Here is a 23,547-nt window from a genome sequence, read left to right as displayed (position 1 = left end):
GTGTACTTTCCTGCTTCCAGGAGACAGGCCCCAGAGGCACGAAGAGCAGGCAGCTCGCTCTGCTGCATCCGCCTGGGAGGAAAGAAAATCCCTTCCCTGCTATGGAGGCACTGCCGTGGCACAGCACGGCTTCAAAGGGCTCGTGCTAATCCCATTAAGAAGCCATGGATGTTGGGCTGGCTCCCATGCACCCCTCCGGCACTCCCGAGGAAGCAGCAGAGCTCAGTGGCCGGTTTGCCAACACAAGGAAGCTGCTGGTGCCAGAGGCCGAGGTGGCCCAGGCAGGGCACACTGCGCAGTCCTCCGGCCATGCCAGGGCACACACACAGGAAGGTGGTGCTGGGACTGGGTCCCATCTTGCTGCTCTGGTGTAATTTTTGGGAAGTGGGTGGTCAGCACGCCCCAGGCTGGCACTGCTGCTCCAACAAGCAGGAGAGGGGCACCCTGAGATTCCCACAAACCCTCCCCGTGCCCGGGCAGGAGGCAGAGCCCTGTTCCTCTGCCAGCAGTGATGCTGCCAGTGCCTCTCCCCTGCAGCACTTGCTCTGTCCATGTCAGAGCTGCTGGTCCAGCCTGTTCCTCCTGCCACTGCAGCCAGGTACAGCCGTGGTGATGCCATCCCCAGCCTGGCACTGGGTGTACTGGGAATTTCAGGGCGTGCAATGAGTAATGTGGAAAGAGTGCGTAGTAGAGCGTGAGGAAGAGCTACATGTCCAGGCTTTGTTGCAGCTTCAGAGATGAGGGAACACGGATCAATTCGGCTCCAGCCTGGCAGAGTCTCTTGTGGTCAGCATAGCTGCAGGTGCCTTGTGAGACTTGTGAGGGTCACCCTGCCCATGGGTGATGGTTCCCCGGGAATCCAGCAGCTCCCCATGCCCCTTACCTGGCAGGCAGCCCACCACAGCCTCCAGGGCTGGGACTCAGCACCAGAGCCCCCTGGCACAGCCCACATGAGGCCAAACACCTCCTGTGGAGGTGGGAGGTGGGACCTGACACCCACCTGAGTGGCAGCAGAGCTGGGACACGGTCCTCTTGCCCCCATCCTCACACTCCAGCGGCACGATGCCCAACACACCTACAGAAGAGGGCACAGGAGCAGGTCACCAGCCACCCACCAGCCTGACCATTCCCTATGGGATGCTCCCAGGAATCCCCCAGCCTGGGATACATTGAGGGGCACCCAGCTTTGAAATGCAAGCCAAGAGGTGTGGGACTTGCAGCACTTTTGAAGATCTCAGGGAAAGCCTCCTCCCCTCACCCTCGTGTCTCTGGTGTCCGTGGGGCTGACCCCCCACCCAGCCCCACAGGGACAACTGGGACAAATCCATCCCATCCCACGAGCTGTGCAGGGGACCCCCTGTGCCTCACCTGCTGCCTCAGCATTGAATGCGATCCAGCAGCAGCTGGACTTCACATGGTTCCCACAGGATGCGATGGAGCCTGCTCGGATACCCCCAATCCATGCCTAGGATGGAGAGGGAAAACCCATGTCAGGAGCTGCCTCTGTTATGGTGGGGCCTGATGCCATGGCCAGAGCACAGCTGGAGGGGAGACACTGGCACTGCATGGCTAGAGACCCCCAGCCCCAGAGGAGCTCCCATGCCAGTGGAGACCTGGAGGCTGCCAATACCAATGGGATTGTGCCAGAGGCACATTTGTAGGGCCCTATTCTCTGGGATGGTCAGGGCAATGTGGCTGCTCCTGCTCCCAACATGAGGTGCAGTCCCTCGCTGGGGCTGGAGGATGGCAGGCAGGAGCATCCTGGCTCCCAGCACTGCCTCTCCCCAGAACTGTCCCAGCCCTGGGCTCTGCCACTGAGGGAAGGGCTCAGAGGACTTTGTGATAAAAACTTATGTCAGGGACATATGATGGGACAAAAGCTCTTGGGCTGTGAAGCACCACAGGGTCAGGCTGTGGCTGACCGAGGCAGCAAGCTTCCCACATGGACATGCGGCCAAGGAACTTCATGACAGCTCCAAATCCAAAATCCCACAGTGCAGCAGTGGGAAACATCCCACTACTACTCCACAGCTGAGCACTGTACCCATGGGGCACTGAGACACCCCGCATCAGCCAGACCTGCTCAGATATCTGACCTCAAGTGGCCACCAGGAGCTTCCTGGCACACCCAGAGCCAAGTCCAACCCTCGAGCAATGGCAATGGCAGGTGTTTCATGGGTGCCACCAGGACTGTGTGCCCATGGCAGCCACTGGCATCACGGAGAGCTGCAGCAGGTGTCTGGAGCAGTGGACACCCCACAAAACCAGGCAGACACCCTCGAAGGGGAGGGAGCTGTGTACATGAGCCCCGCGTTTCCTCTCCTTGCACAGCTTCCTTTTGAGGCCTGACAGGGAGCAGCGGTTCCTGCAGCACTTCCTCCAGCCCTCACAGCTTGGTACAGACCTCTTAACCCCTTACCTGCCAAAGGGAGGTTCCTCTGCCTGCACCTGGTGGGTGGGCAGGGGGCTGCAGTAGGGATGGGGAACAGGTCTGGAGCATGAGCAAGACCCAGGAGGAAGGGTCCTACAAACTGCATCCCATCACTCTGCACTGGTCCCTCGAGGGGGGACACCAGCCACCTCTGGTCCCCAGCTTCCAGGGGAAGCTTGTGCTGAGGTTTCACAGAGGGACCACTGAGTTGGTCCATCCTGGCCCCACAACTTCCCTGTGCACAGGCAGGAGCCCTCAAGGAAGTGATTCTTCCCTCAGCGTGCCAGCACGGCCGGGAAAGCATATGGAACCATCCTGGCTACATCCCTAGAACAAACTGTGAGCTCTCAGGGGGCATTTGCCAGCAGGGCCCTGCAGACGCTGCCTGAAGAGACTCAGATGTGATCCCTCATGTTTACACTGCGCTTCCTGATCCGGCCAGGTCAGGTGTCTGCCTGAGCCTCCACAAACAACCCGCTCAGCCAGGGACCCAACAGTGCTTCCTGCCGTGACACCTGAGATGGGTTTTGAGACGAGGCATCCACCTCCCACCTCCTGCCCCGCAGAGCTGGGTGGTGTGGCCTTGATTCCCAGGGATATGTTTCATGCTGCGTGGCCTTTTGGAAAGGCCACCTTGCACAGTGGATGCCTCCTTGCACACAGGGGCAAGAGCCCACTGCCCCTCAGAACAACCCCACTGTGGGAACCGACCCCAGGGCAGTGGTGACGAGGACGTCCCTGCCTGGAGGATGCTGTATCCACACAGCCAAGTGTCCCAGCACCCACACCCCCCAGGCACACATGCTCTGCCCTGCCAGGGGCTCATCTGAACCCTGAGGGTTGCAAATATTTGTCCAGCTGAGATTTTGATGACCCGCCACCTGTCCTGCAGACACACCAACGCTGGCATGCCATGGGGAGGGGGGGATGCTCAAGGCTGGGACAGTGGCAGGGTCCACTATGTCTCCTCCTACAGCTGAAGCTCAGAAGGATGTTTTGGGTGCTTACCAGGTCTGCAGAGTTGTGTGAGCACAGGTACAAGGGTGGCTTGGGAAGTTACAGGGAAGGAGTGCACTGACATCCAAGGGTTGGGAACAGCACCAGCCTCACTAAGGGTTATGGTGCTGAGGAGATGCTGGGAGTTCCCAGCTTGGGAAGCCCCCAGAAGGGCTGTGTCGTGATAACGGTCCCCAATGAGGCTCATCTGGCATAACCCACCCCTGACCCCACATCTCTGCCAAACCTGCAGGGTTCCTGCAGGGAACGCCCTGGCCAAGCTCCACAGCCTTGTGGAGAGCACAGCAGGATTACCTACTGCCAACACCACGCAAAGAGGTGGATCATGACACTTGGCACGATTGGGGCTGGTTATTCATGGGGCTGAGACTGGAGCTGGGCACCACATGTTGCCCAGCAAGACCCTCTGGATCTGCCTGGCCTCAGCAGTGCCGAGCTGTGCTGCTCACAGGCAGGGTGAGGGAGCTCAGCACCATCCCGCGGGGCCCAGCGCTTCCTCTTTGCCTGCGGAAGTGGGGCAGCAGGAGCGGGGTGGCAGGACTAGGGTGGCAGGAGCGGGGTGGCAGGACTAGGGTGGCAGGAGCGGGGTGGCAGGAGCGGGGTGGCAGGAGCGGGGCCCAGCATTTCACGCTCAGGATGCATGGCTCCCGGCTGGGTAAGCCCGCGCTGCCCGAGAGGGCCGAGCGAGCACAGGTGAAGCACCGAGCCGAGCTGGGGTGGCGGGCAGCAGGAACCGGGGACGAACTGCCTGTGGCCACCCGTGTCCAGCGGCAGGAGGGTGCAGCACCACGGAACGGGTACCCCACGCCAGCAGCTCCCGGCCGGGGGGGCTGCACCGCCCCGGGACAGAGCTGGGGCTCCCCACCAGACCCACCTGCGGAGCGCCCCGGGGCCGGGAGCCTCCGGCGCCAAGGTGTGCCAAGGAAGGGCCGCCCGGGCGACGCACTCTGAGCGCGGCCGGGGGACCCGGGCACGGCCCCGCCGCACCGGCGGTGCCGCAGCCGCGGGAGCTTGAGCCGCGCCCTGCCGGTACCGCGGGGCCGGTCCTGCCCTGTCCCTGTCCCTGTCCGTGCCCGCCGGCAGCCCCGGCCCCGCCGCCCCCGCCCGCACGGTACCGGCCGGTCCTACGGCGCTCACCTCCCTGCGGGGCAGCCGGGCCTCGGTGTGCCGGAACTTGGACGCCTTGAAGCGGTTCATGGCGCTCCGGTCGCGCCGCACCGAGCCGTGCCCAGCCCAGCCCGGCTAAGCTAAGCCCAGCCCAGCCCGGCCCAGCCCAGCCCAGCCCGGCCCCGCAGCTCCGCCCGCCCCGGGGCTGCCGCCGGTCCCGCCCTCTGGGTCCCGACACGCCCCCGACACGCCCCCGACACGCCCCCTCAGGACCCCCCGCCCCACGCGTGTCCCGTGTCCCGCTGTCACCGTGAGCGGGGCACAGACCCCCACCCCCGACCCTCCGGGACCCCCATCAGAGCCTCCAGCCCCGGCGTCGGAGTCACTCCGGGGGTGACTGTCCCGAGGGGTCGCCAGCCCCTTCCCTGTCTCCCGCAGAGGGTCGGGGTCACTGGCCCCAGGGGCACCCCGGGTTGTGATCCCCGGCTGTCACCCAGCTCTCCTGCCAGACAAGGGCAGACGTTCCTTCGGGCTCTGGGCAGGGAGGATGGGGGGAGCGGGAAGTTTCCAGTCCCGTGGGCACAGTGTCCTCATCCCCTACGGCCTCGCAGCCGGCAGAGAACAGAGACCTTTGTGTGCACACACAGCTGCCGGGGGGGGAGGAGAAGGAGCTCTGGATCTGAGCCTGCTGAGCCTTCTGGGCCCGGCTCTGCCGTCACCCACGTTTGGGGTCTCACTCGGGTCTCACCCATGCTTGGTAGAGCCTGGGTGTCACCCATGCCCGGTGGAGCCCAGGCCTCTTTCCCTGCTTTCACCCGGGCTGTGAAACGCCAGCAGGAGCCGGCAGCATCTGACACATCCCCCTCGCTGCTCAGCCCCGCTGCTGCGGCCTCCCACGCACCGCAGGGCCGAACCTCCGCTGAGGAGCGTTCCGAGGCGCCTGGTGACGGAGGTGGGAGAGAGACGCGCTTGGCACGAACTATCCTCCTCCCTAGAGAAAAGCTGCTGCCTCAGTGTGGGCGGTGTGTCAGGACAGGCGGTGTGTCAGGGTGCTGTGTCAGTGTGGGTGCTGTGCCAGGGTGCTGTGCCAGCATGGTGTGTCAGGGTGGTTGCTGTGTCAGAGTCCTGTGTCTGGGTGCTGTGTTATGGTGGGTGCTGTGTCAGGGTGGGTGCTGTGTCATGGTGGGTGCTGTGTCAGGGCAGTGTGTCAGTTTGCACGCTCACCTTGCCTGCAGTGTCACCTGCTGTATCAGGGCAGTGTGTCAGTTTGCACACCCACATTGCCTGCCCAGCCACTGTGCAAGTGCTGTGGGTGGGTGCTGTGTCGGGGTGCTGTGTTATGGTGGGTGCTGTGTCAGGGTGGGCACCGTGTCACTGCAGTTGCTGCGGTTTCAGAGCCTTTTTTCCCGACCTATGACAATATTTCCCCTGCTAGGGGGACGAGAGCAGCCCTGGAAGGGCGCAGACCCCTGCCCCAGAGCACCGGGCAGGGTTTCCCAGCCCTGGCTGCCCCAGCGTGTCGCAAGGGGTGCGGCATGGCCGGGCACGGTGGTGCCTGGCAGTTCCCGGCTAACAGGGCCGAACTGTCCCTGCCCCGGCCCCGCCGGGGGCTCTGAGGGTCCCGTGGGCTCTGAGGGACCCCGGGGCTCTGAAGGTCCCCCGGCGTCTCAGACGGTGCCCTCACGCTCCGACCCCGCCGCCTCTGCCGAGCCCCGCGCATGCGCAGCCATAGCGCCGCCACAGGCGCGGCGCTGCCGCGCACGCGCGGTCCCTCCCTCCCGTGGCTGTGCGCAGGCGCCGCGCGTGGGCCAAGATGGCGGCCGTGAGCGCGTCGCGGTGGGTCGGGGCGGCCGCGGGGCGCGGGGTGGGGAACCCGCGGCCGCCGCTGCTGCTGCTGCTCCGCGGGCTCCGCGTCCCGCCCGCCCGCGCCCCGCGCCGCCTCCTGCTGCTCCGAGCTGGGCTCTGCGCCGCGGGTGAGCGGGGCGGCAGGGCAGGGACGGGGGGCGGCGGCGGGGCGCGGGTCCTTCTCCCGGCCGTGTCCCTCCTCTTGCCCGGCCCGGCCCTCACCGCAGCCCCTCTGTCTCCCCTCCCGCAGGGATGAAACGTGCTGCCGCCGCCGCCGCCTTCCACAGCAGCGGGGCCCGCACCAAGGAGGACTATTACCAGGTGCTGGGGGTGCCCCGCACCGCCACCCAGAAGGAGATCAAGAAGGCCTATTACCAGGTGCGTCCGGCCGGGGCTGCGCGGGGACAGGGACAGAACTGCCTCGCTGCCTGTCCGGTGTGGCAGAGAGAAAATCCTCCCTTGAGATCCCCGCTGGAGACAAGGGGAGGGAGCAGTGGGGCAGCTCAGCACATGGCATTGGGAATCTCTTCCAAAGTGTAGTCTGCCTGTGGTGTCACCTCATGTCTCCTTCCAGAAAGATCTAGGCTTGCTGGGAGGATCAGGAGCAGGTCCTGTGGTTCCTTATATTGGGTTGATAATGGAAAATGAAGGGATTTAGTTCCCTGAAATAGAGATAGTGTATGCCGAGCGCTGCCCAATGTGTTTTTCCTGGCATGTGAGATACACTGAAGTAAATAACTCTTGCTTGTCTCTAATGGTTTGTTTTTGTTGTTTAGTTGGCAAAGAAATACCACCCTGACACAAACAAGGATGACCCCAAAGCGAAGGAGAAGTTCTCTCAGCTGGCAGAAGCCTACGAGGTAACAGCAGGATTTCATCGTGATGAAGAGGAGGAAAGGTTGGAGGGTAGATGAGGGGAAACATTTCCCGTAAAACTGTGGCTGCTTTTTGATGCAGTTCAGGCTGGAGCACCTCTGTCCCAACGGTGTCTCCAGGAAATTACTTGGCCCAAGTATCTGGTTTAGGTGCTTTGGGCTCTTTCAGTTTGTGCTCTTCTTTAGGGGTAAGTCACTGGCATGGATGCAGCAGTCACTTCTATGGGATCGTTGTCAGCTTAAAATAAATAAATAAAAAACCTGTCAGTAGGTGTTTGATACAGAGGAACCTTCACTGTGCTTCCCCAGCCCTGTTACCAGCTTTCACCTGATATATTAATGACTGATTACGTAATAAGCAAGTTATTCTTGCTTATTATAAATCAGTAAGATTGTCATTTTCCTGATTTTGAGCCAAGAGAGGAAGAAGCAGCTTGTGGTGCTGAGAGCTCAGTGAGCCCTCCCGCTGGCAGGAGAGTCTGATAAGCCTGGGCTCGTGGGGGCAGTGCCAGAGCCAGGGATTCTCCAGGAGGGCACTGGGGATCCACACCATGCCCAGATGGCCCCGTTGTGTCCCCCCAGGTGCTGAGTGACGAGGTGAAGCGGAAGCAGTACGATGCCTACGGCACGGCGAGCTTCGAGGCCGGCGCTGCCGGGGCCGGTGCCGGCACGGGGCGGCAGTACTGGAGCGGCGGCCCCTCCATCGATCCCGAGGAGCTCTTCCGGAAGATCTTTGGGGAGTTTTCGGGATCTCCTTTCGGCGATTTTCAGAGTGTCTTTGACCAGCCACAGGAGGTAGGAGGTGCCTTTGTTCAGAAGTGGAATTAAAAACTCAAAAGCTGGGGAGGGACACACTGGTCTGTCACAGAGCACTCTGGGAGCAAGAGCTTCAGCAGAGAGTTATTTCTGGGAATGTCAGTCTGTGAGTATCCCATGGCATGGGGTGTGGTGGAGAGTCAAATTTTTGATAAGCTGCATCTCCAGACAGAGTTGTTTTTTCTGGACTTGAGCTACCTCCTCTGGTGTTTACTGACACCAGATGGTGCTGCCCAATAGTTCCATCGCTGTAGAGGCATCTTTGCTGCTGTGGGTTGATTTGCATATGCCTGCTGTGATCTGTAATGCTAAAACCCACAAAACACCTTGTAACTGTAAACCAGGCCTTCCGGCGATAGGTTTGGCTGCTTAATTGGTTTAATTTTGCAACTTAATTAGTTTAACTTTGCAGTGGAGCCCATAATAGAACGTGTCTTGTTCTTTGTGCTGCAGCTGAATGCTCCTTTAGGTGTTGTCATTTCACGTGCTGTCTTCAAATACCAAGTGTTTCTGGTACTTCTGGCTTTACTAAAAGTGACTTTTTTACTATAAAGAGAATGTCCTCTTATGTGCAGTCATCTTTGCTGATGACTTCACTTGGCAAAGAAAAAGTTAATTGGGGAAGAGCAGCCACTGCCATTGGGATGGAAACCCTTCAGCCTCACTTGTTGCTGTATTCCCATGAAACAAAACCTTTAGAAACAAAAAAAGGGTTTTCCTGAGAGCAGGAAAACACTTGACTTCTATTTTTACTTCTTTCTTTTCTGTTTTTAAATCTTGTTGCTGCTACACAGCATTTCCATAAAAATTCTCATTGCTGCCACACAACCTGATGCTTATCAGCCTGGGGTAACCATCATTCCTATAATGTCTGTGATCCTTTTGCACCCCTTTTTTATTTATTTGAGATAGATTATTGATTCTTCAGATTAGATGCACAGTCATTCAGAAGGGTTTGCCTATCTGTTTCTTCCCCCCGCTCTATTACCTGGATGTTTTCAGCATTGTTTGGTATTTGGCCTAAACCAATCTGTTTAAGACCTCATCACACATCAGCCACAGATCAATATCCATGTTTCCTATGCAGTATATCATGGAACTGACATTCACCCAAGCTGCAAAAGGTGTTAACAAGGAGATTGTGGTGAACATCCAAGACTCCTGTGAGCGGTGCGATGGCAAAGGGCACGAACCGGGCACCAAAGTGCAGCGCTGTCACTACTGCAGCGGCACAGGCATGGTAAGTGCTTTGTAGGACACCAGTTCTGCTGTGCTTTTCCTTGTTGGGGCAGATCAGTTCAGTCCATGGTGAAAAATTCTCACCCCGGTCAACAGCTGATCTCGGGTAAAGCTGAGTTAATGTCAGCTTGATGCTAATCGGCCCTAGGAGGATTGTCTTAGTGTTAAAGAAGTGCTGTGCTCAGCTGAAAGCACAGGCCTTCAGGATGGATTCTCTGCTATTGTACAAACCATATTCGTGCCACGTAACGGCTCTGAAATTCCTTGGACATTAAATGGGATCCTTTGACTTGGGGGTGGAGGAAGGTAATGATAGCCCCAGGGTAACCATGAAGTAAGGAGATGCAGGTAATGATGGAGCTGCCAGGCTTTGAGTTTCCATGCATCTGATTCCTCATGTGCTACGGTCTGGAGGGCTGCTCTCACAGTTCACTCCAGAGCTTAGTCTCCGTAACGTTTTCCTGGACACTGGCAGTAATTCATGCAAGTGGATTGTCCTTGGACTCCTCAGAACACAGATGTCTGTAGCACCGTAAGGAGCTTTGTTCCTTCTTGTGCGTTAAAGGCTGGAGATGGAAGGTGTTGTGTTTCCCTTCCCCTTGTTTGTAGTAGTGATGGTGTTCAGTGGAATTCGGAATGCGCTGGCAAGAGAACCTCATCCAGCTACTCCCAAGCAGCATCCTCTTAGGATTTCAGAGCCAGCTTTCTGCTCCAGCCCTTGCTAAAGGATATTACTGTCCTTACAGGCTGTGTGTGCGCGGTTAGAACTCCAACGTGCTGGGTGAAAAGTACCACCTTGGTACTCAGTGCTTGTACAACCTGTTTCCCTCCCCAGGAGACGATAAACACGGGCCCCTTCGTGATGAGATCGACGTGCCGGCGCTGCGGCGGCCGGGGCTCCATCATAACCACGCCCTGCGTCGTGTGCCGGGGAATGGGGCAAACCAAGCAGAAGAAGACAGTGATGGTTCCTGTGCCAGCTGGTCAGTGTTGTACTCGTGTGCTGCTCTCTGTTAAATGAATGTAGTTATTTCCTGCCACTTGGCCAACAGGTGTGAACGGGAGAGCAGCGAAAGGAGTTTTGCTGCAGAGAAGTTTGTCTTTCAAACAAAGCAGGTCAATGGAACGGGCTAATGATGAGATGAACCTTCTGGCCATGGATAGAAATGTTTGCTTTGCCCTTCCTGAGCTTTGGTTCTTGTCTGGATCCTCCTAGGCAGGCTTTGAAGAGTGAAACTCTCCAAAGGTTTTGTTGCCATGGGTCTTCCATTTGTCCTTGATAAAGCGTGGGGAGAGGGTGGGAATCCTGAAAGCCTTGGCTTGGCTCGGAGGGATGTGCTGACAGCCTTCCTCACCAGAGAGGATGAGACAGTGGTGGGACTGAAGACTTCTTTGAGACCACCCTGGGTGAGCAGCCTGGAGTTTTCCTGCAGCTCATGGAGGCGGCTGTGTTCTTTAATTTGATGCATTTCCCTAAAGAATTCTGTAGGGATTGAATCAATGAGCCTGCTTGGGGTGCAGTGATCACCTCAGAGGTATAAATACCTTCTTCCTTGGGCCACAGCTCCTGTCACTGTGATGCCTGCTGGGAGATCTTATGCCTTATGTGCTGCAGTGGTGGGCAGCTCTTGGGTTTGGCAGGGTTGTAGATACGCATGTAACACATGGATTATAACCCAAGGTAACATTCCCTCTTGTTCCAATCGCAGGAGTTGAGGATGGGCAGACAGTTCGGATGCCTGTGGGGAAGAAGGAAATTTTCATTACGTTCAGGGTATGTATTGCAAGTTGTATGTGTGTAAGTTGTTTTTACCCTTCTCAACTGCCTGGGAAGTGGCTGCAGAATGGGCAGAGGAGGAAGAGTGAGTGATCCTTTGGAATATCTGATGTAACACGATCCATGTGAACTTTCTGAGACAGCAGGAGATCTGCATTGTAACAAGGGGGGTCACTTTGCATCTGCTCATGAAGAATCCAGCCGCTTGTTCCAGGACCAGGCCCTTAGGGTAGTGTGAATAAAAATGCAGAGTAGGTTCTTCATGCCTCGAGTTTTTGACTTGGAAATGTGAAGGAGCTGCCTGCAGGCAGGGATGAGAGTGCTGAGGAGGGCTGTGGGAATGCCTGCAGCAGGCTGGCTGGTCGAGTGTCCTCCTGCAGATCCACCTTCAGGGCTGCTTTGCACCTGTGCTGTAGCTGGGCCTCTTCTCCTTGCAGAATCCTGTCACACACATCTCTGTCAAGGAGAAAATTTTTTTCAACACTTCTTTTGTGGTGCAGGAGGATTTAATTCTTTTCCAGCTTGTGAGGCCACTGCAGAGGTGCTTCCCTCCCTCTTCCCTTCTGGCTTTCTCCTGTTCAGGATACTGGACAAGGCAGTGTCTGTCTCTGCAGAACCATATTGACACAGATAATTTAATAGCAGCATTAGGGGAGGGAGGTGCTGAGGCAGGAAGCAGGGATCCTCCTAAGCCTTTGGCTAATTATGGTTGTGTCAAGATCTGTGTTTTTCTAAAAGACCAAATATTAACTCATAGTTCTTAGATGAGCAGTTTGTGGATGGTATAAAGGGTCAGGCTGGTATATTTTCTTCTGAGACCCTTCAGAGCAGTTTACCGGGAGAACTTTGTGGTGGTGTGCTCACTTCACCTTGGAACTTCCCTGCCTTTTAGGTTCAGAAAAGTTCTGTGTTCAGAAGGAATGGAGCAGATATCCATTCGGAGCTCCCGATCTCAGTAGCACAGGCTGTGCTGGGAGGCACAGCCCGATGTCAAGGCTTGTACGAGACAATCAACATCACAGTAAGTACCATTACATTGGGCATGAATCAATGCTGCAAAGGTGGGGAAAATCCCTGAAGTCTGCCAGTATCGTGTTTTAGATTCCTTCAGGATTGAGCCTCGGGTAGCTTGTGACCTGCTGTGTCACAGCTCCTTTCTTGTCACTGTGAAGGGACAGGGAAAGGAAGGGATTGCTGGACAAATCCCATCCAAGGGCTACAGGCTGTGCCAGGTTCTTTACTCATTCCTTCAAAAAGCTTTTCCATCGTTACTGACACAGCTGCAGCATGTGTCCTGGGTGTACCAGAGCTCTCCCATCCTACTTTGAAGCTTGCTGATGAAGCAGATAATTTTTATAGACACCTAGAGTAATAAATGTGATATCTGTGTTCATAGATACCCCCTGGTATTCAGCCAGACCAGAGAATTCGAATGAGTGGGAAAGGCATTCCCAAGGTCAACAGTTATGGCTACGGAGACCACTACATCCACATAAAGATCAAAGTCCCTCAGTAAGTAGAGCTAAAGCAAGTTTCTGCAAAATCTTAAACTTCTTGCAAAAAAGACATTCAGAATTTGTGAAAATTTTTATTCCTTATGGTTCTTCTCAAGCACTTCAAGATATTTTGTGGTTTTTCACTGCAGTGGAGTGAAATGCAGTGGATCCTGTCTCTCCTCTTCCACTGTGTGGTTATTATTTATAGATGGCTCAGTGTAGGGATTCCTGGTGTATTCCTGGTGTGTTCACCTTGTAATTCCAGCACCTGCCTCTCGTGGCTGCTGCTGGAGAGGTTTCAGGAGGGCTGTAGGTAGAGCTGGCCCCGAGGACAGCCCTAACCGTGCCGTGTGTTGGGCCCACAGGAGGCTGACGGATCGCCAGCGAGCCTTAATGATGAGCTACGCGGAGGACGAGACGGACGTGGACGGCACAGTGAACGGGGTCACAAACACAGCGTCAGGTGAGTGGGGGGAACTCCTGCTCCTTCCTCCTGGAGCTGGTGTGGGGGTGCAGAGCGCTTCCTGAGGGTTCCTGGGGAGGAAGGTGAGCCAGGGTCACCTGGAGGTGGTGTGGCAGCACTGCCTGCCGAGCGTGGTATTTTGGATGTGGTTGTAGTGTGGTGTTAACAGGCTGGAGCACAAAGCAGGGAGGCAGCCTCTTCCCAGGAAGCTTTGCTCGACTACTTGTCAAATCTGTGTGTGAACAGAGGGCAGGGACTGAGGTAGTCAGGGTCCTGACAAGCTGTGGTGATGAATGCCTCCTGCTCCCTGGCTCCCTGTGCCAGGACTCTTCTTAGAGGGGTAGGAAAAGACAAGATCCTTCAGGCCAGTTTTCCATGCGAGTCCATCTGCTGTGCTTCTGACTCTGCAGCAGGATGTTTCTCCTGGAATGCTGCTGGGAAGTTCTGCTGTCAGGCTGTGCCCTGGGCACGTGGGGGAACCTGGGGTAGGAGTGTCCATTGGTGCAGAGTGTTGGCTCTGTCAGTAGACAGTGTCCACTGTGATGGAGTCAGCTGGGAGCATTGTGAAGCTGTTCTTCCAACTGCAGATGGAGAACAGATTCAGCAATTGTTTTAAGTTTCTAGGGTGAGGTACCTGGCAAGGACAGCAGCTAAAGGCAAAACACATGGTGAAATAATAAGGAAGGAGCTTTGTCTTTCAGTACTGGAAAACAGTTTTTCCTTGCTTAATTGGAACAATGAACTTTTTAAAGCCATTTGGATTCCTTTTTTGGCTTGAAAGCAAACAGAGCATTTAAGACTAGGCAAAGGTGGGAGCCTTTCAGAGCTGCTCAGCGATCCCAGGAACTCAGGTCTGCTGTACTACATGCCAGAGCCTCAGGAATATAGACTCAGGTGTGGGATACTGGAAGGCAGCATCTGACAAATATTTCCCAGTGTTCTGTTTTATAGTGCTTTCCTAGTATAGAAGTTATGTCTTTCCCACGTTACAGTCACCCATGGGGGGAAGGGGAGAGTGTTCTGAGCACTGAACTTCCATTCCAGCTTTTTAAAGGCATTTGTGTGTCAAAGGGAACAAAATCACTCTCCAAACTAATTTTTTTAAAAAGCAAACTTTCCAGTTTTCACCACGATGAAGCAGCAAGGTGGATTAAAACAACCCCCAGTAGGTTGCAGTGTAGAGACAGGCTGTTGCTGAAGGTGTGTCCTCGCTCCAGGCAGCAGCAGTGCAATGCCCCGGGTGTTCAGAGGCGTGTCCTGCCTCGGGATTTCATTCCATTGCATCAGTCTGAGCCCGGCACTCAGCCCTGGGAGGATGGGGAGTGCTGGACTTCGTGTTCTCTGTGTGCAGAAAAAGCTTTAGGAGGATTTTGGGGTCTTGTTATTGATGGATTTACTGTAGAAAAAGCAGATTAGCAAAGAGATCTCCATTGTTCTTGCTGTAGCCATTTCTAGAGGGACAAACAACTTTTCAGGACCTCTATATACAGGACAATTATAAGATTCCTTATCTGGACACTTGGTCTGAAATACTTGTAGTCTTTTTAATTCTACTTCGAGTTCATTTTCTCCTTGATACTGTTTGTCTGAGCACTGCTTGCAATGACACAAATCAGGCTCCTGGTGTGGTTTTGCACTGCTTTGCAAGGACACAACCTTGAAACAGGACGAGCTTGTTCCACAGACCACCAGGACAGCTTTTTTAACCCTGTAAAGCTCTGGCTGGCTGTGATCACTTTTTAGTGGCAGACTCTCAATTCCAAGTGCTTGCTTCCAAAGCCTGTGGGGACTTCCCTCATCAGCTGGAGGGCTGGGGAGAGGGGAAGGGAATGGTGGAACCTGAGCCCATGGTTGGCTTTTCTGGGATCTCTCCAGTGCCAAGTGGTTGTGGGTATCTTACTGCCATGTGAGGATGCAGCACAACCAGCTGCTTTTGCTTGACCATTCCCTGTCTAAAATAACCCTCTGGTACTGGTGGGAGATGTCTCTGACTGCGGCCCTTTGCTGTTTGTGTCCAGGTGGCAGGGCCAAGGCTAGCGCTGCTACAGGCGGGGATAGGCCTGAGGCTGAGGAGAACAAGGAGGGATTCCTTTCCAAACTTAAGAAAATGTTTACCTCCTGACACCCCATCTGAGGTAGGAGGCCTGTTGTGTTTCACTGTTGTCTTTCCCCCACACTGAGCACTTCTTGGGAGCACAAAAAGGTTGCTTCTCACTTAGCCTCAGGCCTTCCAGCCGTGGGTGTGCAAAACCCTAGCTGTGCCCTGGGACCTGGAGCAACAAGCCAGGGATTAAACTGCACTGTTGCTGCAGCCAAAAGCTGCACAGATGCTGGGTGCATCCCTGGGGAGGTGGCTGGGCCTCCCCTGCAGCTCTGCTCCTGTGTCCACCCAGTAGCTGTGCCTGTTTACGAGGACAGAGGTTGTTCCCGTTAGCTGGTCCCACTGAGACCGGGTTCTGCCACGCAAAGCCCAGCCCTGCCAGAGGCACAGGGTGCCAGCACACTGGGGTGGACTCGCCCCTGCCATGGGCTTACAGCACCAGGGAGGAGTCAGCCTTTGTCACAGAGCACAGCAAAGCCTTGCCACACACCAGACCAGTGTATAACTCATGTGCCTTCAGTGAGTCATGGCTGCTCTGAGGGAGCACTGGGACTTAGAATCATCTACAGCAGACATGGTGTCTTGGATTCCAGGGGCTCAGCTTTGCATCTTTGTAGGCTTCAAAGCTGTCTGTTTGGTGTGGCTGACGGTGTGACGGCAGGTTGGGAGGGGAGGTGCTCCCGAAGTGGGCTGTGTGCCAACTCAGCCAGGAAATCTAAACTTTCCTCTCACTTCAACCGCAGGGAAACGTTCTACTGGGAACTAGGAGCCAGCAGCAGCAGGTCATCTGTGCAGTTGGGGGTGAATCTTTCTCGCAGCAGGCTCTGGAGAGCACAGGATGTCAGTCGGCAGCACAGCAAGAATCTCAGCTGGAGAGGCCACAGACCACCAAGGCACCAACACCCATCGTGATATAACCCCCCCCCCACCATCCAAGGAACTGGCAGTGAAGGAAAATGCCAGCTTTGCAGAGATGGGGCTCTCTGGAGGCTGCTCCACAGCCCTACTACTGCTGGAAGCTTATTGGGTAAAAATTAAAGTTGAAGTATTATTTAGAATCCAAACCAGAAGAAATGTGAAATAAACTGTCCTTCCAGCACAGAGCAGAGCAGTTAGGGTGGAGTTAGGGTGCTCTATGGAGCCCGAGTCTCCACCTGCTGCTCACTCAGGTGCCCTTTGCAATGCCAGGTGTGCTTGGTGAACTCACCACTGCTCACCTTCTCCCAGGAGACCTGGTGGGTCAGGGAGGTTTAACCCTGTCTTCACGACAGCCCTGCTGCCCTGCACAGCTCCGAGTGGAATCTCCCTGGGCCTTGTCCAAGCCCACGTGCCCTGGCTCCCTCACAGCCGTGGGCTTTCTCAGCCCTGCTGATTGCCTGCACAGAGCAGTGGTGGCATCTGCACTTTGCCTCAGGTTTAACCCCCAAATAACTAAAGTTACCACACAACTGCTGTCGCTTCTGAACGGGTACAAGTTGATCACCAAGCCCTTTGCCAGTTGGGGACAAAATCTTTTTATTACCTTAGCGCAACACCCGTAGCATAAAGGATTGGTCAGAGCATCGTTGTTTTACATGTGTGAGAGTGCAAGTGAGGTGGATCACTCCTTCCAGGTGCAGCTGAGCTCTTGCAGTGAGTATCCCATGGTTACTGTGTTAGTGATACCATGCAGGTACCATCAGCCCACGTACTAATAACCAGTTAAACAGGGACATGTTGTAGTCTTGCCCTTCTTAATTTGCTGAAATAAAGCACGCGTTGCCTCCTGATTAAACTGTCTGTAAAGTGATTCTGTATCCATGTAAATAAGATGGACTTCATAAAGATATTTAACATGTGCTGTGCCTTGCTGCCTTGTCTACTCTTCCACCTGGTCTGTCACCTGCTTTCCCTGCCCCAGTAGTAGGAATGAAGGTCTCTGGGACAAGGAGGGACAGGGGTTGGGTGGCTTGAGCATCTCTTGGGGCTGGGATTGATTTTAAGCACAGGAAAAGCTGCCAAATCCAAGCAGTACCTTAAGCATATAAGGGTGAGGGGAAGGGGCTTTTCCACTGAGTCTTGGACAGTCTTGAAAGACTTCAGTTTTACTCAACTCATGGGGACAGTGATTGAAATTAGCTGCATAATCCTAAAGTGATGGAAATTACCTCCAGGAGCCCAAGGGTCAGGCCCAGAGCTGTATGACTTGAGGAATCAGGCTCAGCTTTTGTGTTACATGCATAGGAATTGACTGCACAGTCCCTCGTTGCAGGGCTCTGTCTCTCTGCTGGTTCACCTGCAGTGCCTAAATCAGGTCCATGGAGAAATCATTATGTTTTCAGCTTGCTTAGGAGCCTGCAGCAACACTGGCCATGGGTACCTGCTGTGAAGGTGTCCCAAGGTACCTGCCTTGGGGCCCGGGGATACACACCTTCAGCCCACCAAGTGCTGCCCTATGCTCAGAGCTGCCTGGGAAAGGGCATGATCCTGGGAAAACCACCACCAGCCTAAAAACACCCAGCATGACTAAAGAAACACCTCCCTGAGGACAGTGTGCAAAGGCAGCACTTCTCCCACCTGTCTACCTGTGCTGTGCGGCCCTTCCTCCTGTTCTGGTTGCCTAAATAGTCTCAACCAAGCTGCAGGAGCACACGCATGGACCAGCACATGGACCAAGCTCTCCCCAGCTGGGGCAGGATCAGCCTCTCCCTGGGGCACTACTGGGAAGGCAGCGGTGCTCAGGGCACCTCAGCCAGTTTCCCCTACCTGGCACAGAGGCTGAGGAGGAAGAGCAGGGAGGGGAAGGCTCAGAAGGCAGCCTTGTTGTCTGCCACCCACTGCTGGAAGGTGCGGGCCTTGGGGTTGAGCTTCATGGTCAGGGCCACGTTTCGGTCGGGCTTCAAGGCGTAGAAACGGAACATGGCAGCCAACTCCTTGGCCCCAGGGAAGTCACGCTTCTCGTACTCCTCTGGGGAGATCTGCCAAGAGAATTGGGGAAAAAGCTCTTTCATAGCCTGCTGGGGCTTCCCCTCAGCCCGTGTGGGGAAGCTGAGGGCTCAGTTAGAGCAACCTGTCACAGCATTGCCACTGGTGAGGAGGGCTCTGCAAGGCACTTCTGCTGGGGTTGAGCAAAGGAAGCAGCCCTGCCTGGCAGGGAACAGCCCTCCCAGCCTAGAGCCAGAACCCAGCTCTGGCACACAGCTGGCCTGGGCATGGAACTGACTCTTCCCTGAGGTAGAGGCCTGGAGCAACTACAAGGGAGCCCTTACCTGAACCAGGGCACAAGCTGTGGCTAAGGATGTCTTAGTTTAACAAGATTACAACTTAGAAATTAAGAAACTTCAGGTGGAAGTGTGGAAAAGGAAAAAGAATCTGAATAAACAACAAATGGTGCAATCAAAAACTTTCAGAAGAAACAAAGTCCCAGTTCCCCAGGTGGAGGGGGAGAAACCCACAGCAACCTGGGGATCACTGAGCTTCTGCACTGCCCTGGGGAGGAAAAGAGCTGCTTCTTTGTCCCTGGGCGAAGGGGCAGAACCTGCAGAGAGCATCAGAGGTGCTTTGTTTCTGCTGAAATGCACTTGGTTCTCAAAGCAGAGAGCCACCACACCCCTGGTCCATTGTACTGGCTGCTGGAGGCACAGCCCAAATGCAAACAAACAGTGAAAAGAAGTTATGCAGGGGCAGGGAGTAGCCAGGAGTGCTGTAAGGGTGACACAGCACTGAGCTAGGAGTGCTGTATTGGTGACACAGCAAGGCCCTGGGGGAAGCTGTGCTGAAGGGAAGGGCATGTAGCAGAGACCTGTTCTATAGGTGCCCATCCCTGGTTCCTCTGGAGACCTCCAGCTTCAGTTATCCCTTGGAGCCAGGCACGGGCCTGCCTGGGCACACCTGTGTGCTCCACGAGCATGAGCTGTCCCAGTGACAATGCCAACAGGGCAGTTTCGGTGCCAGGCTGTACTCCAGCCGCACGCAGGGGCAGCAGGATTAACCCTGGGCACCAGTGCTGGGCTGTACCAAGCCCATGCACTGAGCTGTGAGTCCTACCTTGCTGGCTGCCACAGTCTTGCCCGTCTGCTGGGAGAGGACGGCGGCGTACTCTGCCTCGGTGAGCTTGCCGGTGCTGAGCCCCATCACTTGGCCGATGTACTCCCCCGGGGACTTCAGCAGGGAAACCACAACAGGCCCAACGTCCTCCACGGCCATCCCGTCCATCGGGGTGTCCCCCGTGGGCAGCTCTGTATGGAGAGATTGATCCCAGCTGCAGTGCAGCACAGCTCTGAGGAGGTACAGCCGGAGTTTTCAGCACTCAGCCTCTGAACACAGGGTGAGGAAGGGATGAGAGCCCCCATCAGTATGGTAAGGACTGAGCTATGAGGCTGTGACAGCCACAGCAGCATCGTGACTCACCTGGATCTGCAGCCTCCCCACCTCCACCATCCCAAATGCAGGCACTTGGGGTGTCCAGAGCCACTGCAGGATCTGCAGAGCAGCCCTTGGCACCACAAACAGGCCCGGGATGTCACTGATTTCTTGCAGGCCACCAAACAGGTCTGAAGGACCATAATGCAGCAGCAACTTGCTGTGGTCAAGCCTCTTTACCCCATCAGCCCACAGCCCTGGTGGTTCCTCCACCCCTCAGCCCCTGCATAGTGGGAGCAGACGAGAACACTGTCACAGGACAGTGACCCACAGCTCCTGCTTACCCAGGACAAAGGTGTCTCCCTGAGGGGCCTTCTGTGGCTTGAAGATGGAGAGGAAGTTCTCAAAGTAGAACGGCAGCCGGACGACCGTGGTGGGAACACCAGTTCTCTGGAAATACTCCTCCACCTCCCCTTTGCCATCAAAGTGCAGCACCTCCAGCCGGCCCCCTGTCAGCTTGTGCACGTTCTCCAGGCCACTGAACACAACGTGCTGCAGCCCAAGGCGCTTTGAGAGGTCGGCCACTCGCTTTCCCTGAGCAAAGGAAGAAGGTGGCCATTAAGAGGGGAACAGGACATTTGGGGGGGCTCTCATCATCCTCACACCCCCCCTTCCCCTTTGCAGCGCTGGGCAGAAGGGCAGGATCCAACTCACACCAGCTGAGCACCTTGAGCTCAGCACACCAATGAACCCAGTGAGTTATCCAGGTGGAGCTGAGTCCTCTCCTTACATCATCCCACTTCAGAAAGACCACACATCCTCCAGCTTTGGTGCTCACTGCTCCACCAAGCACACAAGTACCAGCCCAAAATATCTGCCTGGCCAACATACCTGCCCCAACATATCTTATATTTTGTTTGCTGCCACCCTGGGAAAACTGTCCTGAGGTGAGCACTGCCCTTGGGATCTCTGATACTACAGGATTTTGGCCCCAAAGCTGCAAGTGCAGAGAATTACAGGACAGACCCAGATCTGCCCCAGGCAGGCTCTGAGAAGCCAAGTGTTCACACTCCTGCTAGTCCAACTCCTGGGCAGTGCTTTCTGCCACATATTTAACAACTCCCTGAAAACACCACATCTTGCAGCCACGTGACTGCGAGGGACCAGGGATCAAGTTCTGGCTTTGCAAGAACTGGAACCTGGTGTTCGTGAGGCCTCAAACCATTGGGGCTGCCATGGCTACTCCAAGAGCTGTCCCATGCTCCCTACCCCGATGCCACACGGCTGTCCCTCGATCCCCGCTCTCCGACCATTCCACGTGTGGTCCCAGTTAATGCCAGCACAGGTACCTGCTCGATTTCCTTCTCTTTGCTGCAGTGCTCCCAGAAGTTGGTGACAACGAAGGCTCCGTAGGCACCCGCCAAGGCCTGTTCCAGCGATGGCTCATCGTCCTGATCCGCCTTCACCACCTCGGCTCCCCTCCGCTTCAGCTCCTCCGCCGCCTTCTTCCTGGGGCTCCGCGTCACCGCCCGCACCCTGAAGGTCCCATCGTCCAGCAGCGCCCGGGCCACGCTGCCGCCCTGCGCCCCTGCGGGTGCAGCCGGTCAGGGCCTCCCCGAGCTCCGGGGTGCGCTGGGGCCGCGGGACGGAGCCCCCGGGCCGAGCTCTCCGCCCGCTCCCCGCGATGCCGCTCGGCCGGGCGGGCACTTCTCACCCTCCGGGCCCCCGGGCACCATCGGCGCCTCAGCCCCTCGCCCCCCTCGGGCCTCCCCCGTCGCACTCACCGGTCGCCCCGAACACCACGATCAGCTTCTTGCCGGCCATGAGGCAGCGCGGGCGGTCCGGGGGCTCTGACAGGGCGAGAAGCAACACGGCCGCGGCTCAGCCCCCGGCCAGGTCCCGCTCGGGAGGGTGTCCCCGGGCACGGCAGGGAGGGAGCGGGGCGGCTGCGGGGCCATCGCCTGTCCCGGCGGAGCCATCGCCGGTCCCGGGCACCGAGCGCGGATCCCTCACACGGATCCTCACCTCGGCTCCGCTCCAATCGGCTCCAATCGGCTTCTCCCGGCGCAGTTCGGCTCGGCTCGGGGCTAATCGGCTCGGCCCGGCTACGTTCGTTCTCTGTTCGGCGCGGCCCGATTATATTCGGCTCCGTTCGGCTCTGCTCGTCTCCACCCGACTCCGCACGCACACCTGGGCGGGGCTCCGATGTCCCTCCCCCGCCCGGCCCCGCCCACCGCCGGGACAGCCGGCCGGGGGCTCCGAGCTCGAGCGTGTCCCATCCCATCCCATCGCATCCCATCCCATCCCACCCCATCCCATCCCATCCCATCCCATCCATCCCATCCCATCCCATCCCATCCATCCCATCCCATCCCATCCCATCCATCCCACCCCATCCCACCCCATCCCATCCCATCCCATCCCATCCCATCCCATCCCATCCCATCCCATCCCATCCCATCCCATCTCCATCCCCATTCCATCCCACCCCGTCCCCATTCCCATCACCCCTTTCCATCTCCTCCCACCCCCATCCCTTCCTCATCCATCCCATCACACCCCATCCCATCCCTTCCCCTCCTCATCCCTTCCTCATCCCATCCAATCCCATCCCATCCCACCACATCCCATCCCATCCCCATCCCACCCCACCCCCACCCCATCCCATCCTATGCCCATCCCATTCTACCCCACCCCACCCCCATCCCAGTCCCAGCTGCCTGCTCTCTCCTCAGGAAACCCGCTTAAAAACCCGGGACAAACCCTGCATAACCCACTGGGAGATGGCTGGGGTTGTGTCCCTTCCACCCCGGGGACCCCCTGAGTCTCACAGACTCCTGTGCTGCCCTAGCAGGAGGGGTGGCGGGGCCTCTGAAAATGTACTTTCCATATTTTCTTGGTGTGGAAAACTGGCTGTTCTCCAGGAGCATCCCGCTGCTCCCTCCGGGGCTGGGACTGTTCCTTATCCCCAGGCAGGTGACTGCGTTGGGCTGAGCTGGGGGTGGTTCACAAGCACTCTCTCACCAAGCAACTTCATGAGTCAACAAGCAGAGTCAGCTCTAGGGCTTTTCTCACCTCCCCTGTGAGCTCCCCTGTGAGCTCTGTGTCACCTCTGCGAGCTCCCCTGTGACCTCCCTCAGCTCCCCTGAGCTTCCAGAGGGAAAGTCAAACCCTTCCAACCCTTCCACATGTTGAGCTTAGTAAATACATTGGGAAATTTGGGGTTGAATTAAGTAAACAGCCTGGAAAATGCATGCAGTGTGTGTTATACACAGTGGCAAAGAAATCATTCGGATGTGTGGGGCTTCTGCACAGTCATTTTGGCTGGGAGGGATCTTTAGCTACAGATTATTGAGAAGGGGATGACTGGTGGGACTTCCCAGGTGCCAGATCCTCTTGAAACCAGCCTTCTGATATGGGAAATTACCAACAGACCTAAAACTTCCCAGAGGAAAGGTTTTAACCCCTTACTGGGCACAGCCCTGGGACTGCCAGAGAGCAAGGCTTGTGCCAGAGTAATCCTTGGGAGACACGTGGTCCAGCGTGGTGGCTGGAGATCCAAATTTCTGCTTGCCCCCACCTTTCCTCCCCCCAAAACGGTCAACTTGACCATTTCTGCCTCCTCCTTTGCCTGCAGCTGGATAAAGTCTCCAGCTGCCCCTCAGCTCTTCTGTCAGCCCCTCAAGGCCCTGCTCAGTCCCTCACGGCTCAGCCACTCACGGCCCCTTGGGCCCCTCATGGCCCCTCTCAGCTTGGCCCTTTTTGGGCCCTCCAGCCCCTCTCTGCCCCTCTTAGCCCCTCATGGCCCCTTTGGCTCCTCATGGTCCCACTCAGCCCTGCCTGGCCCGTCACGGCTTGGGCCCCTCTGTCCAAATTCAGTCTCCTCTTATACACTAACAAAATCCCATCCTCCTGCTCTTCAGTCTGCCTGCATTTAATACAACATCCTACTACTCTATAGGCAGAGCAACACCTTTTGAGTGGTTTCTTATCCTCCTTTTCTAATGCTAGCACTATTGGATCTCTAGGTACATGTATA

At 56.4% G+C, this 23,547-nt stretch overlaps 3 protein-coding genes across 7 annotated transcripts in view; 1 reads left to right on the top strand and 2 right to left on the bottom strand.

Annotated features, from left to right (window-relative positions):
- LOC135422942 (mitochondrial import inner membrane translocase subunit TIM16-like) overlaps window positions 1–4,728 on the bottom strand; it is a 39,040-nt gene extending 34,312 nt beyond the window's left edge. For both annotated transcript variants that reach the window (XM_064672595.1, XM_064672593.1), the window contains exons 1-3: window positions 4,586–4,728; window positions 1,369–1,465; window positions 1,001–1,075 (exon numbers count right to left, since the gene is read on the bottom strand). In XM_064672595.1, coding sequence (XP_064528665.1) covers window positions 1,001–1,075; window positions 1,369–1,465; window positions 4,586–4,645 — 232 coding nt within the window. In that variant the 5' untranslated portion in view covers window positions 4,646–4,728. The remainder of the gene's footprint in view (window positions 1–1,000; window positions 1,076–1,368; window positions 1,466–4,585) is intronic.
- A 1,625-nt stretch (window positions 4,729–6,353) lies between these two features.
- DNAJA3 (DnaJ heat shock protein family (Hsp40) member A3) lies at window positions 6,354–17,005 on the top strand. Of its 2 annotated transcripts, XM_064672597.1 has the most exons (12): window positions 6,354–6,528; window positions 6,651–6,778; window positions 7,177–7,260; window positions 7,858–8,070; window positions 9,179–9,331; window positions 10,166–10,313; window positions 11,040–11,104; window positions 12,000–12,128; window positions 12,504–12,619; window positions 12,969–13,066; window positions 15,085–15,201; window positions 15,911–16,030. In XM_064672597.1, exons 1-11 carry the CDS (start codon window positions 6,369–6,371, stop codon window positions 15,186–15,188), a joined length of 1,398 nt encoding a protein of 465 aa, XP_064528667.1. In that variant the 5' UTR covers window positions 6,354–6,368; the 3' UTR covers window positions 15,189–15,201; window positions 15,911–16,030. The 2 variants fall into 2 exon arrangements, with proteins under 2 accessions (XP_064528667.1, XP_064528668.1); XM_064672598.1 differs by lacking the exon at window positions 15,085–15,201 and having other exon boundaries at window positions 15,911–17,005.
- On the bottom strand, window positions 7,495–21,685 carry NMRAL1 (NmrA like redox sensor 1). Of its 3 annotated transcripts, XM_064672601.1 has the most exons (7): window positions 21,534–21,685; window positions 21,293–21,358; window positions 20,858–21,096; window positions 19,853–20,102; window positions 19,194–19,384; window positions 17,913–18,124; window positions 7,495–7,513 (listed from the first exon to the last, which is right to left on the bottom strand). In XM_064672601.1, the coding sequence occupies exons 2-6, from the start codon at window positions 21,330–21,332 to the stop codon at window positions 17,954–17,956; spliced, it is 891 nt and encodes a 296-aa protein (XP_064528671.1). In that variant the 5' UTR covers window positions 21,333–21,358; window positions 21,534–21,685; the 3' UTR covers window positions 7,495–7,513; window positions 17,913–17,953. The 3 variants fall into 3 exon arrangements, with proteins under 3 accessions (XP_064528671.1, XP_064528670.1, XP_064528672.1); XM_064672600.1 differs by lacking the exon at window positions 7,495–7,513 and having other exon boundaries at window positions 16,666–18,124; XM_064672602.1 differs by lacking the exon at window positions 7,495–7,513 and having other exon boundaries at window positions 16,666–18,124; window positions 21,524–21,542.
- Window positions 21,686–23,547: the final 1,862 nt, after the last annotated feature.

This window comes from Pseudopipra pipra, chromosome 16 (assembly GCF_036250125.1).
Source record: "Pseudopipra pipra isolate bDixPip1 chromosome 16, bDixPip1.hap1, whole genome shotgun sequence".
In the NCBI taxonomy this organism is placed as follows: domain Eukaryota; kingdom Metazoa; phylum Chordata; class Aves; order Passeriformes; family Pipridae; genus Pseudopipra; species Pseudopipra pipra.
This window is presented reverse-complemented; position numbering and strand designations above follow the sequence as displayed.